At 47.1% G+C, this 20,711-nt stretch overlaps 1 protein-coding gene across 1 annotated transcript; it reads right to left on the bottom strand.

The window, feature by feature from the left end:
* Positions 1-12,232: 12,232 nt before the first annotated feature.
* On the bottom strand, positions 12,233-19,795 carry MED8 (mediator complex subunit 8). The gene is made up of 6 exons (XM_010017827.1): positions 19,740-19,795; positions 17,618-17,762; positions 16,805-16,945; positions 16,336-16,417; positions 15,103-15,351; positions 12,233-12,365 (listed from the first exon to the last, which is right to left on the bottom strand). The coding sequence occupies exons 2-6, from the start codon at positions 17,618-17,620 to the stop codon at positions 12,301-12,303; spliced, it is 540 nt and encodes a 179-aa protein (XP_010016129.1). The 5' UTR covers positions 17,621-17,762; positions 19,740-19,795; the 3' UTR covers positions 12,233-12,300.
* Between the last annotated feature and the right edge of the window lie 916 nt (positions 19,796-20,711).

Raw genomic sequence — 20,711 nt, forward strand, 5'->3', positions numbered from 1 at the left:
AATCAGTAGCGGCGCCACAGCCCGCCCATTCCGTAGCCCAGCCCAGGCCGGCAGCGCCTCACGGGTCGGGGCTACGCTGTGCCCTGACGCTGGGCGGGTGCAGCTGATTTCCACGGGTGAGGCAGCTCTCCGGGGAGGCCGAGGGGGTGCACGGCAGCAACAGGGGGGAGGCGGCGGAAAATGGGCTGGGGAAAGATTCTGGGCAAGGTCAGGGTGGCGTGTGGAGGGTTGGTGTGAGGTGGCGGTGAGGGCTGAGGGAGATCAATACAGATCGATAAACAAGTGGCACATATGATCATGTTATTTACAAGTGACGCCACAGCGGCTACCACAAGCATCTGGAAACAGGGGACAGGACGCCGCAGAGACGTTAAATGTGTCTGCATGCTCTTTCCAGCACCACTTCATCCTGTGGTGTCCTCACAGACTTAAAACTGTCAAAAATGGCTTTGATATGAAGGTGGTTTCAGAACTCGCTGTTCTGAATTAGGAACTCACTGTTACTAGGAATCACCCCATTTCCAGCTTAACCTGATGCACAGCCGTCCATTAATATCCATTTGCTTCTGTGCCAGTGTTGTCTTTTATCTCACATAGGACCTTGCCTTGGTATTTATGCTCCGATGTATTTGTAGACAGCAGTCATCTCCCTCTCAGCCATTACATGGAAGACTAAACAAGTTTTTCCAGCGTTTTCTTACTAGCCAGCCTGTCCCTGTGCCTAATGCCATGGTAACTCTTCTGGCCATGCAGCTGTTTGAGTTCTCTCTCCTGAAGGCAGGTGACCAGGAGCAGTCACAGACTGTGGTCACCTGGTGAGAATTCCTGGTCTGGATACAGCCAGGGCTGCATTCACCCCTCTGTCCAGCTTTTCAGTGACAGCTCAGAGTCACTCTGTTGCTGGTTACTCCTTTAACTCTTCTTCAGTTGCTTGCAGCTCACAAAGTCCCCCAAACAAAGTCAAGAACTGCGCTCCTGATGACCTTCATGCCTTATTTTTGGTAGTACATCATTTCTTTACGTTCTCCTACAGTGCTAATGCACCACAACATACTGATTCTTCAGATCACACCTAGTATTTGTGCCAGTCCACAAGGAAATCAGTTTATAAGAAAATCCACAAAGTGCCTTAGTAGTAACCTTCTGCGTGTCCTGATACGCTCCCTTTCACCAGCCTCTGCTTTCATCTTGACCTCAACGACTCCTTCCCACATGAAATTCCTGTGCTCATTTCTGCCCCAGTATCTACTGAGGTTCCCAACTGGTCCCAAGGTTCCCAGCTGCTTCCCTGGAGTCCACACAGGGCCTATGGCTTTATAGAACGGGGTTTTTAATTATCAGGTCAGACATACTAAGTTATATTTTATCCCACTTTCCATTTCCTGTCCATGTGCTGCATTACTCTTTAACTGAATACTATTAACATCAGACTGGCAGGCCTGCAGCTGTCTGGATCACTCTTTCTCCCTTGTTAGGTATAGGCATCAGTCTTGTTTGCTCTTCGTCCCTTCTTTTTCTCTTTGTCCTCTTTTTATTTTGCACCATTACTCTGTTTGTATTTGTTTCATGGACCAATTCAGTGTAAATCTTGCCATGTTGTTTGTCATGAAATAAGAGATCACCGGTGGGTTCCTTCACACTCCCTACTAGACACTTCCATCTTGTATCCCACATCTCACAGCTTTCTCCAAGCATTTCTTCTCTCCTCTGGATCCACCCTTGCTGGCAGGCTTGTCAGGCTCCAACTATAAGCCCAAAATTGCACAGCCCAGCTACTTCCTGCTATTGGAATAAATTTCCAGGTCAGTCTCGTCTCTTCTGCTCTGAATGCAATTTGTTTCTCCTCTCTCTCGGTCCTGGACCCTACATCACTGTCACATCTGCCATCTCCACCATTATTCCTGTGTGGTATTTTCTCTTCAGTTTTCCCTTGCTGCCACATCTTGTGTTCCTCTCTTAATTCTCTAACACATCAAATGTATTTTTCCATTTCATTTCTTCTCTATTAGTTTTTTACTTTTCATGCTCACTTATGTTGATGGGTTACCTTTGTCTGTGTGTCTGCCTGGTTTTCACTTCTCATGCTCAGCGGATGTCTGCAGGTCCCACTGTTCCCCCTTCCCACCATGTCCTGAGAGCAGCAGCAGCCTGGGCAGGAGCTCCAGCAGGTGCAAGGACCCTGGTCTGCTGGAGCAGGGGGTGGTGCAGAGTCCTCTCCTGACCTTGGGGATAGGCCTCCTGCAAGGACTTGATTAATCTCCTGCACGTTGTGGATCTGGGTTCCTGCCTTCCAGTTTCTTTAGAACTTTTTTCGAAGTGGTAAATGCTCCATCCCTGGCAGTGTTCAAGGCCAGGTTGGACAGAGCCTTGGATGACATTGTCTAAGGTGAGGTGTCCCTGCCCATGGCAGGAGGTTTGGAACTAGATGACCTTAAGGTCCTTTCCAACCCAAACCATTCTATGATTCTTTGGAAGCAGGGTAGCACAAGCATATATAGCAAAGAAAATCCCTCAAAAGTAAGGGAGGTGAGGGTGAAGGAGACAAGACCAGAGTGATGTGACCCGTTATGTACAGCCTGATGTTCCCAAAGTGTCAGCAGAGATTATTTTATAAATGGATAACCTTCTGCTTCCATCTTGAACCCGGCCTGTCTGACATGAACTCTGGGAGAGAAGCTGTTTGCAGCCAGCCAAACATGTTGCTCTGACAGGAGCCTGGACTGTCAGAGGTGATCATGTCACAGGCCTGCACAAGGGTGACTTCCCTGCACCAACCCACCCTGCAGTGGGCAAAGCCCTGCGGGTCATTAACTCTTCACCTGCAACTCATGAGACAACCTGGCTGTTGTGCTCTCGGTGGCAGCAGCCTGAGCTGCATCAGGCTCCAGGCTGGGAGAACTTAAGCTTTTTCCTCCATTGCTTATTCTGACGAACAACAGACCATTTCTACTATAGCTTTGGTGAGGGTCTTGCTGATCCTTCTCAACATAGAGATCCAATCAGGTGGAGGTGGGTGTGAGTCTCTGCACTCCTCCTTTCTGTTGTTTCCTCCACCAGTCCCTCTCTCCTGCTTTCTCCTTGCTTCTTGCAGAGCCAAGTGCACCTCTTTCTCCTTGTTGCTCTGTCTTGGTGCAAAAACCAGGCGTGCATTAATGTAAGCTGCTGAAGGCACAAAGATAGAAGCCATCATCAGTGCACAGGATTATCTGCAGACTGTTAGATGGGAAGGTCTGGAGAAGCTAACCAATGAAAAAGGAATGAAGTTCAATGAAAGGCTATGACCTTAGGGATTAGTAACGATCATTTCTTCTGCATGTGATAAGAGATGCTGGTGCAGTTTTCTCAGTGTTGCACATTTTCTGGTGCCAGTCTTAAGAGTGTCTTAGGATCACCATGGGTGCGGAAAAAGTGTGTTTCAGCCTCTCCAGATACCAAGTTTCTCAGTTTTTTCTAACACAGATAGGAATTCTCAAAATTCTGGCTTTCTGGGGAACTGAAATCTCTTTTTGATCACATCTGATTTATATAATAAGTTTATATTCTCTAATTCATGGAATTTATAACTCTGAATTTATTTTTTAAATACTGAAAAATTGAATTGTGAGATTTTTATGTGACAAAAACACTGACATTATTCAACATGAAAAATCTAAAAGATAATAAAAAGACCAAATTAATTTAGTGAAATTAAACACATCTGCCATGTAATTTTTCAGTAATGTATTTGACATACCTAGTTAGCAAATTCACCTACCTTATTACACTTGGGGCGTGAAAAGACTTCCAGATCTTCCCATTCTTTTCTTTTTGTTCCTGGAAAGTCAGCACTTTTGCAGGTGATCAGATAAAAACACCGAATGTAAATTGTCTCTCTAATGTTGTTTATCCCTTTTTCCCGAGGTTGGACCCTAAAGCACTATCAACCACACGTCACTGCTGCTTCTCTGTGACTCCATGATGAAAAATGACAAGTTGGTTACGCTGGCAACTGCAAAGCATCCAAGAAATGCTCCTACAGCACCTCTGTCTATACTGGGAGAATAAAACAAGGCTTTCATGGCCACTAAGAATGGAGACAGATGGCACTACTCGGAGCCTGAAGGAGCATTAAATGCCATCATGTCAAGTTTGTGATTTCAGCAAATGGAGATGGGCAGATAGGCCGTGCCTGAGCGAGCCTTCTTCACTAAGCTCAAGCTGATGCGCTGCTTCCTTCCACGGCTGATATCAACATCAAGTGACTCATCTTGTGCAAACTTTTGTCTGTTACTTATGCTGATTACATCACGCTGGCAGTAGAGGCCGGTTACCCCATCACTATCAGTGTTGCTGTCTTCCTCCTCAGCTAGAAGAAACACCTTCACTTCAGTCCTGGAATCTAAAGTCCCTAGAAGCCCCTCAAGCTACCGGGAAACAGCTCACAACATTTCTGTAGCCAGCAGGCATGAAGTGGCCTCACTGGAACCCCTGCTGTAACATGAAGCTGTAGTTTTACCCTAAAATATCACTTGAAAAAGGCATACCGTGAGATAAAAGGGAAGGTTGAAGCCTCACCCAGAAGCTTGGAGATGGTGCACTGGCGTACAGATGCTTTGATGGCAGACTTTCACCCTGGTGCATTCGATTGCTGGACTTTGCCTGCCAGAGTGGGCAGCATGCATGACTGAGGTTTCCTGACGGGATGGGAGTTCTTTATCAGCTGCACAAAAGCCAGCAGTCTCTCCAGTGAGCCTTGACAGCCACCTCTGCAGGCTGGCAACATCACCCCAGCAATGCGTGACACCCTGGGGTCCTCCACAGATATGTCAGAAGTCTCAGCCCACTTGCGACCTGCTAAAGCATCCCCATTTGTTCCTGTGGCTTATAGGCTAACCTTATGGATAATGGTGCTTGTTCCAAATCCTGGGTGAAGAACAGGCAGCAAGAGGCCAGAGCAAGGCGCTTGAGGAGACTAAAAGCATGGCAGCAGGCACAGCAGGGCCAGCTCATGATCTAGAATGGACTGGTGAGAGGCTTGAAAGGGTCAGGACGTTTGGGGGCTTCAACACATGCAGCACAACAGGAGTCCTGGGTTACCAGTGCAAGCGTTTGTGACTGTCCATATGCAGCAGGATATGGGAGAAGACCACAGGAGCTTTGTGAGCTTTGTCTCTGGTACGGACTTTGAAACTGCCCCTTCTCAGGGAGCTTTCAAGGCTGTTGCATGGGCACACGTTCCTGAAGAGACAAAATGCAGGTGATGGGAAAGCCCTCATCCTGCTCATCCCCACAATCTCCCTGAAGCCATTTCATTTATCTCTGTGACTTAAAGCTCACAGGAGTTGATCAGCTTTGGCAACCTGTCCCAGACTGCCTGGAGCCTGAGGAGAGCAGCTTGGCAAAGCCAGGTGACTTCTCCAACCCACAGCAGGCAGCTGGGATTAGTGTCAGATTTGGTGACTTGACACCCACATGCCACACTCCACAACTGCGTTCCAGGGCTGCCCTCATGGTGTGTGGTGCAGCAGTGCCATGGTGCCAACAAAGCCAGCAGAAAAACCCCTCCCAAGTGCTCCAGGCTTTGCTGGAGTGTTTCCTGGGTAGGCTTTGCCTTGACCTGAAGTGGCCACCAAGTCTCACACAGAGGATGCCCAGGGCAGGGATCTCAGGTGCTGCACCTCAGCCATGGGGCTGCGGGGCTGTAAGCAGGCGCTGGTGCAAGCTGCCAGGCGTCAGGCTGAGCACACTGCTGGTGGCTCTGGAGGGACTAAGCCACAGAAAGGACATTGTCAGAGCAGAGGATTGTTCTGGGAGAACAGGCTGCACAAAGAGGGATTGTTTTGCTGTGAAATGAGGCCGTGTTTTAGCTCCATCCGGGGCTGGGCTTTGCCTGCTCATCAGGGCTGCAAGGCTGGTGGGGGACACTGCCTGCTCCCCAGTGGCTGCTGTCCTGCCTGGCAGCTTCTCTGTTTCTGAGGTTCTTCACCAGTGCAGGTCCTGCTGCGGGCTCGCACACCTGCCCCTGTCCAGCGGGCTTGGGGGAAAGGAAGAGCAGCAGTGGGGCAGCTCCCACAGTGAGGGGCTGCAGTGTTTCTCCTGGATACCCAGAGGCTGCTGTCCTCCCTTTAAGGGACAGATATAACCAGGAGGGAAACAGATATGCAGTAAACTACTCCAAGATGGTGGGCAGAGATAGTGGCCGCCTTTCTGCAAATACTAGCTCTCCAAACATTGTTTTTGATGGTGAACGTCACATCCTCCATGAATGCCCACATGTCTGCACTCTGGGGATAAGTGTCTTGCACTTGAGCTCCAGCAAGGAACCCCAGGGAGCACAGGACACAAAGAAGCGGCATGCTCAAAATATGGGTTGGAGCATTCCTATTAATTCCCATTTTCTCATTCCCTGTGTCAGTGAATACAAACAGTTAAGAGTGACTGTGGGCACACCCACAGAGGCTTCGTGTGACTCATTCCTGGCTTGGCAGCTGCTGTGGGGCTTCAGCAGCTCAGGGCTTCAGGTCCTGCTGCGTGGCTCCTCCTGTCCGCAGACCTGTGCTGCCCAGCTCCATGCCCAGCCCCGAGTCTGCAGTGTGGGGCTGACATGATGGGTGCTCCCCCAGAGCCCCGTCAATCAAGTCATGACCTGGTGCATTGTTCTACTGACTGGAGCAAAACAGATTGCGCTATGATGGTGATGATGATTGTGGCTGTTTCTATTGCTGCGATGCCCATGGGAGCCTAAATACACATGGGAGCCAAAATTATGGCTCCTCAGCCCCACTTACGCAGAATGCATTTCTCAGGGGGGATATGAACTGGTCCTGTGCTAGCTACTGCCATTAGCACTTTGCTTTGAAGTCCCACCACGCTGCTGCAGCAGAGCAGGAGACACGAGCCATCTCTCCCATCCCACACAGCAGGACCCCGGCTTCAGTACTGCATCAGTACCAAAAATAAACCCCACATAAACATCCACCACATGCTTCAAAGCCCAGATCCCATGTAGGAGCACACCCCTGTGCTGCATGCCGGGGTGGGCAGAGCCCAGGACTGGCCCATGACAGGGGGAGGCAGACAGGTCCCACCAAGGCCACCTGGCAACAGGCATGGAAGGAAGATGCCTGGGCCCAGGAGAGGAACATCCTGGGAAACACTGCAGGTTCAAAACAGCACCCACAGACAGCAATGATGCCCAAAGCATGGCCAGCAAGCACTCAATGGAAAAAATAATACACAAGTACCCTGGGGCACAGTCATTACTCATAGAATCATAGAATGGTTTGGGTTGGAAGGGAACTTAGAGAACTTCTAGTTCCAACCCCCCTGCCTGGACATGATGTTAGCAAAGGGAGAAGCCTTATGGCAAGCGGGTAAATCAGTGACAGAATCTGAGCAGCAGTGACAAGATAACCACAGCAGGAACCACAGGTCTTGATCCCCTAACTTCGGAAAGTATGTGTCTCAGAAAAATACATGCAGTAATTTCCTTTCTTTAAAAAACACACACACAAAAAATAAACCAAAGAGAAGACAAAAGCTTCTCCTCCAGAGGAGCCAGCCAGCTCACTTTGCATTGCTCCTGTGTGCTTCCTCGTGTACAGGGTTACCCCTGAGCAAATTGCAGAAGGTTTTCATTAATTTCTAAGTGCAGGTTTCCACCAAGGCAGTGTTCATGGATCCAGCCAGAGAGCTGCTATATTATAAGGACAATAAATAAACTGTGGAATCCCATCAGCCTGAACTATTTTTATGGCATGTATTACAAACACATCCAAACATCCCATCTGTCGAGCATGTACTTTTACTACCACAGCATCTATGTGAGGTACAAAGTGGTAACATTTTACTTCCAAGACAGATGAAGATTTATTGTGCTGGAAGGAGGAGCTCCATGGGATTTTTCCAAAGCACCTATATATTAATCTGTAGGCACCAGCTGTCATGTAGATATGCTGTGGCTCTCCTGGAGCCACCAAGTTTATGGAGGAGTCCAGGGGAAAGCAAAGAGCCAACCTGGGGTTTCTGCTTCCACCATTGAGCTGTTTTCCCTACGTTTGGGTCTTTGATTTTCAAGCAGTTTCTGAGCTTTTCAATGGCCAGTCCAGAGGTATGTTTTGCTGCTGATTCCATGCATTTGTCTCTCCTTTCTGAGCTGCAGGTGAAGCTGCTCTGGGAGCAATTCAGATACAAAACTCGACTTATCATCTTTTGGCAGCACGCACCCCATTATGTTGCTTCTTAGCTTAAAAAAGTGCTCAGGCTCCCTCAACCCAACCACCAGAAGACTCATTTGGTCCCAGACGTTTCTGTTGGAAAGGCCCCATCCTAGCAGGAGGATGGAGACCAGCCCCCCAGCCCATGCCAGGACCCTGCTTCCTGCCTTAGCTGCGGTACAGGGAACAGAGAACTGCCTCAGGTGACCCCCTTATCTTTTCAGTCACATCTCCCCTCACACCTGATGTACTTTGCCTCCAATGCAAGGGCTCAATGACATGCACTTAAAAGATCTGCAGGTTAGCAAAACAAACAAAAGTGCTATGTTTTTCTTTTTTAAACTGCAGGAGACACCTGTGTGCACATCTCCACGTGGGGACGGGACAAGAGAACAAACATGCGGCAGATGTTAGTCGTGCTGGTCAGTGGATGCAGCAGATACAGGGAAGTGATGGCACCATGCCAAGCATCACCTTCACGGCTTCCAGAGGCAAACCAGCTCAGGGCAACAGCAGGACAGGCTGTGGGCACCACCCAGCACGGCTGGGAATGGTGGGACTGTGGATAGCTGGGCAGGAAGGAAAGGCAATAAATATCTTGCTCCTGCCTTTGGGAGGAAGCCAGATGAAGCATTCCTGTCACAAGGGTGAAATGTTTTTCACTCTAACAGTAACTCAGGAAGATGTTAAACAACAGTTGCATAAGGCAAATGTTAAAATCTCAGCAGTCCAGGTATCCTGCTTCTCAAAATTTTCAAAAGAAAAATAAATTAAAATTAACCCAAATGGTTAATGCTGACATTCAGCAAGACAAGGAAGCCTGGAGGAGCTCCAGAGAACAAGCTGGATGTTATGCCAGCATTTTAAAAAAGTAAACAGGATGGCCTTGTAAACAGGTGTGTCTGTTCGACAGTCATCCCATGCAAAATAATGACTGCAAAATATGTGATTGTATCGATACTTGAAGCAGAGAAATAAAAATACCAATCACTGGGGATTACAGATGAAAACCCAGTCAAACTAACATAGTGATTTTTGTGGTATACTCTTCAGTATCAGAGAGTGAGCTGGCTGGTACAGCAGTGTGTGACCTGTGTGACCCAGGAACAAGAGTGCGGGAGACCTGGCCAAGTGTGAGGCAGCAGAGGAGATACTCCCCAGGGGGCTGACATCAAGGATGTGTTCCTAGCAGAGAGTGCTAGCTAGTGTAAAGCTGATGACATGGAAGGAAATGAAGCCATGAAGCATGCTGTCCTGGGAGCCGCAGGCATGTCAATCATCTGGAGCTCATCGGATCCCTTGGGCAGTGGAGCTGCATGGAGAAAGATGTCCATCCTCTGCACTAGAGCCACCTGGTTCTGAGGAGGAAGTTGGGTGGCCAGAACAAACCAGTGCCTGTGCTTGTGCTCTCCATCATATTCCCACACCCCAGCTGGGGTCCAGACAGCCCGGCAGCACCTTCCATGCCGGGACTGAGCCTCCTCCCTGCCAAAATTATACTACTAAGGAGGGACAGGTTCGAAAAGGGATTGGAAAAGGCAGGGAACAAACCCCTAAGGGCTCCGCATGGCAGGACAGCCCATGCTCGCAGGGAGAGTGTCTTTCCCCAATTGCCTGCTTGGTCCCTGACACAGCGGGGAACAGACTGAGCCTTTGGCCTGACCCAGCAGGTCTGTGCTTTTATTCTGACACAGTGCACAGGGAATAGTGAATCCCTGCTGGACTTACGGGCCATAGTGGCAAGCAGTGGACCATGAATATCCACCCTGATTTATGGGTAAAAGGCCTGTTCCTGTTTTAATATTCAAGCGCTGGCAGTGACTGGATAAGAGGTTAAAGTTGCTCTGCATTTGAAATTCCCATTCCCACAATTAGAATTACATGTCCTAGTCCAGTGTCCCAAAGGACACAGAAGCACAAGGAGATTTGGATGTAAGCCAAGAAGTGAAAAATGGAAAATATGCCTTAAAGCAAAAGTGATTTCCATCAGTTCAGTTTGTGGTAAAAGTTACCAGGAAGGCTTGATCATAGTATCCGACTGCTCTCTCTGGGACTAAAAACTCACTCCCTGGCTGAGAAGATCTAGTGACTTGAAGGGAATTAAAGAATTAAAGAAACCTTTATACCTCAGTATAAAGGTACCTTATAAAGGTACAGTAAGAAAATTCACTTTTAGGACAACCTACCAGCCATTGTAGCAGAGATGTTTCAGTTCAAACAACTGTTTTCTTAACAACAGTGCTCTAATTTACACAAGAACTAATTCAGGGCAGCCTGTGTCATGCAGGAAGTTACGCTGGGAGCTGAGCCGGCCTCCCTGGCTCTATAATCTACGGAAAAAAACCCTGCCTGTATTTCCCTTCCTCCCGTCCAAGTGTGTGAAAGGTCTGGCCTCCCCACTGGAGGCGTTTTCGGGAGAGCCAGGTTAGCACGGGTAGCAGGCAGCCACGCTCTGCCCATGTCCCAGCCAGCCGTTGGCCTCAGTGCTGACACATTTTAGCTTTATAAGGAAGCCACTCAGGAAGAATGAAGTGAAGCAGCATCCTGGAGCTGAGGCTCCATGGATGACAGTGCCACGGATCTGACACATATTCCTCAAACGGTTTTCTGCCTTCCTTCCTAGCCGAGGCAGGGACATGAGATAGAGCAGGGAACAGCAGCCCTGGCAGTGCTCAGCCCACTACAGGGCATAGCCCTGCAGGCTCCAACTCCCCAGCTCCAGGCATTGATCAAAACCGTCCCCTGCCTCCACACCAGTTCCCCAACTGCAGTGAGTGATTCCAGGAGTGATTCCATTAGGAGTAAAACAGGACCCCATCAATCTGGCTGGGCTGGTGTCATTGCAGACGCCTCACTGGTCTCATTCATAGTGGAGCAGCTTTGCTTATCATGTAAGCTGTTTGTGCTTCCAGCTCGACTTTCTGCTTCCCAGCTCAGTGCTTTTTCAAAGGCCCATACATGAAAATGGGTCAATAACTGCCCTAGTCACAGCTTCATGGAGGTTTTTGTTTTGGGCCACAGCCTCCACAAATAAGCTGGATCTGATTAGCTCCGAGGCAAGCGGCACAGGACCAGCTGCAGGCTGTATCTGCTGAGTAGAGATTTCCTCACCCATAAGATTGCTGACAGATGCTGTTGAGTAAAATACAGTGCTGCCTTTCACAAGCCAAAAGGGAAGTCCAGGGAAGAGAAGCAAGAGGCATGACAGTGGTATTCCGGGTAGTACTGTGTGTATGCACAGGCTCTTTCCTTAGGCAGGTTATATGTTATAGCTCAAGGGCAGAAAGTATAAAAGGGATATGGCTTCACAATGACCAGCTGCAATGAGAAATGGGCCAGACCTCACATCTTGGCCAATTCAGAAGTGCCACAGTCCTGAGCAGATTGAAATACCTCTCTGAAGTGACAAATGAATCCTGAAGCAGCTAAGAAACTTCATAGGAAACACAGAAGCAGTGAAATCAGATCCAGCTGGGATTTGTAGCAGCATCAGAATACAAAAGCTCTGTGCTGTTCCTGAAATGCTGCCTTCTTGCTGCAGGCTTTGTAATAGTCTTTCCCAGTATTTTGCTTTCTGGGGAATAGTCATAATGGTTTTACAACGAACAAGATGTTTACTGCTTATGTTTGTATCCTGCTGACTCACTTTATAATAGGTCTTTATACATAACCCTGCAGCTCCAGCACTTAGCCTCCAACATTTTCTGTGTATTTTAGACTGGAGCTGCTCTGCAGCCTTACCTAAAGGGAAATCAGAGTCTTTATAACCCAAGAGATGGACACCGGTGTCTCACAGTGTGCATAACAAGGTCTTTATTCAACAAGAGGGAGTAAAGAAAACACTGCGAGTGAACAAGCAGAAACAAGGAGCAGAGAGCTCCAAGAAGCTTTTCAGGTTCTGAATCAGGAAAGGGTAGTTGTTCTCCAGGCCAGAATTTAAGAAAGGAGGATCAATACCAGAAGCAAAGTCCTCTGCTCTGACTGAAAAGAGAAGTACTTGTGTCCAGGAGACATGGCCACTAGCAGCTCCACACAAGCCAGGTGTGGTGGCTGCAGCAGGAACAATGCTGGTAACTGCTGTTCCCTGGGCCTGGTTCACCTCAGCTCATCTCTGATATGGATGCATTGAGGCAGATTTGATGTTTGTTTTTATGCCAGTTGGCATTTTTCCTGGAGAGAAAAAAAGAAAAAGAAAATCAGCTATATGAGAGGACATTTGCTCAGGAGCACGCAGGACTCACAATAACCCTGTCTAGGCTTTTCCTGTTCCACTCCAGGTATCATACTAGGCTTTCCTGCTACAGCATCTTCCAGCTTCCGGCCTAACACAATCAATCTCTTCTACAAATTGGCATCTTTCTCGGTTGAGAAATCTCCCTGACAATTCCTGTGTCCACCTGCTATTCCCTCAAATTCTATCCTTGTTCCATCTTAAACAAGTCTGTCTTTCTCTTTGTTAGGAGTGTAGGACCTGTTCAGTCTCATAGAAATTGCTGGCAGCAGCACTCTCAGAAGGATCCAGACTGATCTCCACTTCCATTTCAGACAGTCAAACCCAACAGCCTGTATCCCTTCCATTTATCATTATTTATAGTCAGGGTGTGTATTTCAATTACTCAGCCTCTCTCAGATCTGTTAATTTCTCTTAACCACATCCACCTCTTGGGCATTATTACTCTTTGCTGATACTGATCACACATGGGAGCATGTTCAAAGACATTGTGCTAGCAGCTTACAGTAAGTGCACAGTGCTAGACAAAACTAAAATGATCAGAAGAATAAACAAAAAGGGAGTAAAGAGCAGCACAGAGGGATACTCAAAGAACACTCCTTCAGAAAGTGGAATGTGTGTTCAAATTAGAACAGAGAGAAAGGACAACTTCTGAAAATTAAAACTGTAGTGAAGCAGGACAAGGAAAGATTTGATGAGCAAATGGCTGAAAGAATAAGGATTATTAAACTTTCTCAAACATATCTAAAGAGGGTCAAGTGCCTGCAATGAACTGGCAGGAGATCCCATATCACTCCAGTGCTAACAATTAGTAGACAAATACTGTTGAGAAATAACTCCAAAAGGAAGAGTGACCAGAACTGTATGGTTCACCCACAGCTGGAATACTGTGAGTGGTTCTGGTGTTCCCAGTCTTGAAAACAAACAGAAAAGGTGCAGGTAGGAGTGACAAGTCCAAGGTACAACAAAATTTTCACACAACGACATATTAATTAAATAGAACAGGACTCAATAGCTGGGAAGAAACAAAAAAACATAAACAAAGGAAGGAAGCATGACAGACTTCCAAATGATGGCTGCTATACCCACTGATCTCAAAACAACTCTGGCTTAAAATCCCTAAACAACTGCTGTCAGGATAAACTTTGTTCTTAAATTCTTTCAGCCTTGGCTATGGGCACTGTCACAAGCAGGACAGTGGGACTGACCTTTGGGGAAACCCAGGATAGCTGCTGTTATCAAAAGGGAACCTCCAAGTAACAGACGCTGGACAAGTGCTCTTGTTACCAGCACACTCTGCTTGGTGTACACAAGTGACTGTCTTCCCATCCTGGAGACAGTGTTTGTGGGAATGCAGCCAGGAATCACAGGGGCTGCCTTTGTTTCCAAATCATAGCGGAAATTGCTTTCTAACTCTTACAAAAATACATAATTAACTTAGGATTAATATTGTTGCTCAAGCTCATTTCTGAACAACAGTCATTATACAGTCAAGAAAACACCAATTAGGATATTGATATCCATAATCTCTAATTAACATGACCTGGAGGTCCCCCAGGCCAAACCCATTCCTGACAGGAGAAGATATATAAGGAAAAATACCAGAACAGGGCAAGCCTACAGTGATACCTCTGCAGAATACCCCTTATACTAACATATTGCGGCTCAGGAACTTGGAGTAAGGAATGGTATCTTCAGGATTTTTTATCCAGAAATTTACCTACTTACTTTTCCATCTCATATAAACTTTACCTACTTATCACACAGTTAGAAATCTGTTCTACAGTGTAATTATGTGGCATTCAGAAAAGTATCTATCTCCCTTTTGTTCTGATACTTTCATTGGTGCATTTTCATCAATCCTTCTGTATCATTGGAAAGAGCTGCTGTATACAGTCTGGGACTTTACAGGCTTCCATACTTTCTTCTCCCTACCCCAAAGCTATCCCCAGTAGCAGAGAAGAGATCAGAACTACACATACTATCGCAGGTGTGGGTGCTCAATGCTTTTATACAATGGACTTACTATATCCTCGTTTTCTCTGTTCCTTTTGTAGTAATTCCTAACATTTGTTTTGCGGTTTTTGCCCCAATTAATGTTTTTCTAGAACTATTATATCATGGATCTATTTCCCAAATACTAGTAACTAGGTTAGAATCCATGTGCTGGACATATAAAGTCCAATTGTTACACCTATGTGTTTCACTTTATTACAAATGTAATCTACTATCATTAAGCGAAGTCACTTGGTGTATGAAATCCTTCTGTGACTCTTTACAGAGAGTTTTTCTTCTTTCCTTACCTTAAGTAACTCCTTACACTCAAACTTTTCCCCTTTATTGCCTCCCCACAACTTAAATTTGACAGCAAACCCCTCAGCAGATTCCTGTGATTCCCCTCCATATTGATTCCTATGTTCACTAAGTCTATTATTAAAATGGTATTGCAAGTGTGAGTTAAGAAGCTGAAGCTGGATGGCTGGAATCCATTTCAACCTCCAAGCCAATTTAAGCCAGTGTTACTCCACTGTTATAACCCAACTCATGTTATTAAGACCAGAAAGAAACCTCTTACTCAGTTTTATCTACAAGGTAACTGAGGAAGAATCTCTGTATCTGCATTCCTCTTTCTTGTTCCCTGCATTTCAACTGATCTCAGATATGCAACTTATTTACCTGGCTGTCCTGCTTGTGCCATCTGCACTCCTGCCAGCATTGGCTGCTGCTGAGCTGGTGCACCTGACATTGGGACCTGCTGCATGCCTGAAGCACCTGCAATGATGGCACTAGCTCCTGGCTGGCCTGACTGGACAGATCCTCCTGAGCCAGGGGGCCTCCGGTTTGACAGTCCTTTCCCAAAGGCCACAGCTGCTACCAGCGCGTTGGTATCTGCAGGGTTGAAAGTCTGCTTGTTCTGTCTTAAACCTATAGAAAAAAAAGTTATTTTGGAGCATTTTAGCAATCAAGTTTAAAAAGTAGCATCCTGAATTTACTTTTCTCCTATTTCAGTGCATGTAATAGAGATCAGCTTCTAACAAGCTGTCCTATAAGGGTCTCAGCAGGGTCAAAGAAGCTGCAAAATCCAAGGACAGTAGTGATCCAACTGCTTCTCCACTGAGAGCAGGGCATATGCTGCTCAGGGAAGAGGGAGCCAACTCCTCCATGCCCGTAAGAATGTTCCCGCTAAAGGCTCTTCCATGCTGAATCCTATGGCATGTAACAAAATGTTGTCATAAAAATGGCAACATCCCCTTTTGGAGGCTCATGAGCACCATGGTGTCTGAAAGTTTTCCTACCAGTTATACCATTAATCCTGGAAACCAGATAGAACCTGTGCCTGGATCCCTGCTTACACTATGTGTGTCAAAGATGACAAAAAATCCCCCACAAAAAACCCAGTACCTTTGAGAGTTGTACACAGCACTCCCAAGAATAGTGAACAGCTGATGGCAGAGACCAGTAAGATAAGGATGTCCAGCATCAGAGTCAGAACCAGAAAAAGCTGACCATGAGCCTAAAGCAGCCATCATCTAGAGGGTACCACACGAACATGTTGTGGACTCCTTCAGAACATAGCTAAGGAGGTTCCCATTCACTGCCACTGCATTTTCACAGTTATTTTTATCAATCCAAGTTATTTGGGATGTTTTATTGGTAAATACTTACCACCTCCTCAAAGGGGGCTATCACAAAGGGTTGAGATGACCTTCCTGCCATGCAGGACACATCACACCCACAGCACCCATTCTAAATTAGGGGGCTCCAGGACAGCCAGTCCTGCATCTTGCTTTTGTCTATGCTGCTCATCAGCGTTTCCTATGCTACAGGCTTTCAGATTTGCCTATTTTGCCACTGCTTTCTCAAGCCTGCTGGTTGGACCCTGCACCCCATTCCACCTCAGTGACATACCTCCACTTTCAGATTCACGCTCCTCCTTACTGATTTTCTCCAGCAGATTTGAGCACATTTTGTTCAGACTTTGGATCTGTTTCTGCAAAACGAAAACCATCAGAAACCACCAGGATACTTCCAACTCGGAACAAGTCAGTAAGGTAAACAAACAAGCTTTCTCCTCCCAGGGTCTGTGTAGCCATACAAGCATTCTGGTGGCAGAGCCTAGAGTGCTAATGCAGGCAGGACAGTATGGGGATAGACTAGCCTTTGCCTTTCTCTGACTGTTCTGATCTGTTCCCCTCCCATGAACAGCCAGTGGGCTGGATACCCCCTTTTTGTGCAGCTGTGGAGGAAACCAAACTTCAGCCAGGGTGAGCTAGAGAAATCTCAGACAGAAAAGGACACAGCAAAAAGGAAGCAGAGTTACAGGGCACCTTGTGCCCAAGGACTAAGAGGCAGAAGTATCCAACTCTTCTTCACCTACCTGTGCCACATCAGGGCTAATTCGAGCTGCATCTGTGATCAGCTGCTTCTCCTGCTCCTCCACTTCAGGGTCAGGCTTAGTTCGAAGATGGTCAGGCACTACCTCATGGCTGAACACTGGCACACGCCCCTCTGTCTGACGCTGCAATAGTCGGACAAGCCACGCTCAGAGTCTCCTCCTACAGCCGAGCACGCAGACAACTCCAGACCGGAGCACAGGCCATGGTGCTGGAACAAGCCTAGTTGCATGCTGTGGGGAAACCTTGATCTGGGCAGTATTAGGAAATTCCAGCCGTTTGTGTAAGAATTTGCTCTCTGCTTTTTTAGTGAGAGCAACCCACAGCGGTCTGCAGTGCAATCCCACCAGCATGGCCATCATCACTTGAAATGTTTTCCCACTCAAGCAGAAAGTAAATGTTGCCAGCACACACCAGAGATTCTGTAATACGCCCCATGTTGGTCAGATGACAACCAGTAGATGTCTAGATGCAGATATCTGACACAAACAGCACAGCTACGGCAGAGAAAACCAGGAGCTTGCAAGGAGACCTCCCAGTTACACAAGACAATCTCTTTCAGTCCCATCACGATGAAAATAACATATTTATCAACAGGAACACCTCCTATAAAGTATATCTAGTGCATTTGTAGGTGAAAGCCCCCAGCAAAGCAGCTCCCAGGCAGAAGTACTCATCACCTTCTCTTTCTCTACACCCAGAGCTGAGGAATGCCAAGCAGAATGAATGGCAAGCTGGAACAGATACACAAGCATTTCCTGATACTCCAGGGCAACATTTAGAGTGAAGTTTCTTACCATGATCTCCTCATCACGGTCTGGAGACAGCACCAGGGGTATGATAACCTGGTTTCGCAACAGTGGGGTCTTCTCATGCTTTAGCACTTTGTTCAAGGTGTTCAGCTGCCCAGAGAGCAATGCAAAGCTGTCCAGAACTGAAGGCCTGGGAAAGCAAATAAAGAGGACAGAACATGGAAAGGGATGCCACAGATGGCTTTTATCTCTTCTTCACTGAAATGGTTGAGGAGTGAGGAAATAATACTATTACTCCTCAAATCAGTCTACTCCAGACAGTAAGCAGTAAAACCTAGTGCAAGCATGGACAAATCCCAGTCCCTAGTGCAAATAGCTCAAATGCTGCAAACAGGGACATGACAAGCAGTGCACTGAAATGACAGTTTTTTGGTATTTCAGTAACTGTACTGGGTTTGTACATCAGTGTTTTCGTAGTGGGGGGGCTGCAGGGGTGGCTTCTGTGAGCAGCTGCTAGAAGCTTCCCCTGTGTCTGATAGAGCCAATGCCAGTGGCTCCAAGGCATACCCACTGCTGGCCAAGACTGAGCCCATCAGTGATGGTGGTAGCACCTCTGGGACAATGTGTTTAAGAAGAGGGGAAAAACTGTGCAACAGCAACTGCAGCCAGAAAGAAGAGAGAGAGTATGTGAGGAGCAGCTCTGCGTACATCAAGGTCAGTGCAGGCAGAAGGAAGGAGGTGCTCCAGGCACCAGAACAGAGATTCTCCTCCAGCCTATGGTACAGACCATAGTGAGGCAGGCTGTGCCCCTGCAACCCACGGAGGGCCGCAGCGGCGCAGCTGCCCATACCAGACGAAGGGGATGTGTCCGACGGAGGCTGTGACCCCATGGGAAGCCTGTGCTGGAGCAGGCTCCTGGCAGGACCTCAGGCCTTGTGGAGAGAGGACCCCACACTGGAGCAGGGGAAGAGCATGAGAAGTCCTTCCTCTGAGGAGGAAGGAGCAGCAGAGAAAAAATGTGATGAACTGACCACAACTTCCTGTCCTCCCTGTACCATTAAGGGGAGGAGTTAGAGAATTTGGGAGTAAAGTTAAGCCCAGGAAGAAGTAGGGGTGGGGGGAAGATGTTTTAAGGTTTAGTTTTTATTTCTCATTACTTTACTCTGCTTTGACAAGTAATAAATTAAACTAACTGCCCCAAGTTGAGTCTGTTTTGCCCGTGAAAGTAATTCGTGAATGATCTCTCCCTGTCCTTATCCTGACCCATGAGCCTTTCATTTTATTTCCTCTCCCCTGTCCAGCTGAGGAAGGGAATGATAAGAGCGGCTTTGGTGGGCATCTGGCATCCAGCCAGGGTCAACTCACGCCAGCAATACACACAGAAGCAATGCTTTCCTTATCTCTAACTCTCCCAGTGCAATTCTAGAGCAAAGTCTGAGAACAATTTAACTCCTAAGCAGTACAGCCAAGAGAGACAATATTTATAGCTTGGCTATCCACACTAAGCAATAATGAAGCAAAGTAACTGGTAATCTTGTCAAGGAGGTCCCCTTCAGCTTGCTGTCTCTGGAATATTCATCATCTCTCCTGCCTTCTGTAACATTAACTATAAAAACTGACTGCCTGTGAAGCTCTGCTGCAGTGGTAGATGCTGTCCAGGATACTGTATAGTTCATTAAGCTGCAGTTATTACACCTTTGTGGTTCTTCAGGAAGAGAATGCCACCTTGCAAATCTCTCAAGCTGCCTGGCAAAACATGCAGAACCAGCAAAATACAAGAGCTCAGTTTATACCAGAGCCAGAAAGGGCAAGAAATGCAAAAGACCCATTGCTCATTTTATCGTGTATGTGGGTCTCTGAAATAATTTGTCCGAGAAGCTCCCAGTCACTGCAGATGCAAGTCCAGTTTTCATGAAATGTCTAGACCAAAAGGTGTTAACATGACTCTGGACAGCATGAAACTAATGGATTTCAACTGCTTTCCTGGTGGAAGATGTGTCATGGTGCTACTGACAATAGGTTGATGGTTTTTAACTATACTTTTGTTCCTTTGAGCCAAGTCTGGAACAGCTTCAGCAGTGATCAGCAGTGCCCCCAGCTCTGTGGGACTCCTTACTTACCAAGTGAGTCGGTCATACTCATTCTCCAGCTTGTAGATAAAACTGACCAAAGAGTTCTTCAGGTCAGCCACCTGACTGATGAGTGCCTCCAGGGACAGCTCCAGCTGCTTCTCTTCTCTCTAAAAAAAGGAAAGACGAGGGATGAGAACAGAGCTTTACACCTTCCTCGGGTGTTGTGGATCCGCACAGATTCATCCAGTCTCACCTACAGAGAACCTTCTTTTCAAGGGCAGCAAACACAAGACCCTGCAGATAAAAAATCCTATGGTTTCACATTGTCCCCTCCCCCTTAAGTCATAACACTTAGTCAAGAGACTTGTGCTTATCTGTCCTCTTTAGCATCTAGATTAGCAAAGATATTATCACTTATATCTGCTTTTTACCACATTGGGCAGTCATCAAAGTTAGCTCATGCCACCTTTGTAAGTCATTTAAGCTAATGCAGCTCAAAGCACATTCACATCTCTCAGCCTTTACTGACAGCAGATGTGGGCACAGTGATGTCTGCATCCAAAACAGCCCTTTGCAAAATGAATATCAGGTCCACGGCCTAAAGACTCCAGTTCCTGTCCTTCACCTCCTCCTTTATTAAGTGCTCCTTCCAGCTGCCAAAGAAACTGGCAGCTCCTCTTCCTTGTGCCTTACCGGCTGCAGGAGGCCCTGCCGTGACAGACAGCACACACTGACACACGCACACATCACCCCCTACCTTTTGCTCTGATTACACTGCTTAAATAACCTTTTCCACTGACATGTGCAGGTCAGGGAGGACAGTGACAAAGGTGTCCTGACAAAGTGCCAGGGCAGGGGATCTGCTGCCAAAGACACCAAGGTATATCCCTGACTCTTGCAAAAACCCTCTAGAATCTTACCTATTCTCACTTATTCATACTACAGTATTGCACAAAATACAATTAAAGCTCCAACTGTAATGAACTGCTCATGTAAGTCGAGAACTGTACAATAATAATCCATGAGGAGGGTGGGACACAGCAATCAAATAATAGAAAGGGAATGAC

Source organism: Nestor notabilis, unplaced genomic scaffold, assembly GCF_000696875.1.
Source record: "Nestor notabilis isolate BGI_N333 unplaced genomic scaffold, ASM69687v1 scaffold20087, whole genome shotgun sequence".
Classification (NCBI taxonomy): Eukaryota; Metazoa; Chordata; class Aves; order Psittaciformes; family Psittacidae; genus Nestor; species Nestor notabilis.

Bases quoted from the DNA above. Each gene is read 5' to 3' on its own strand.
- MED8 (XM_010017827.1), bottom strand. The intron at 16,418-16,804 runs GTAGGTGAAGAA...TTCGTTTTGCAG, and splicing joins TTAGCCCTGATGTGGCACAG to AAACAGATCCAAAGTCTGAA. The intron at 15,352-16,335 runs GTATGTCACTGA...TTTTTTCTATAG, and splicing joins GCGTGAATCTGAAAGTGGAG to GTTTAAGACAGAACAAGCAG.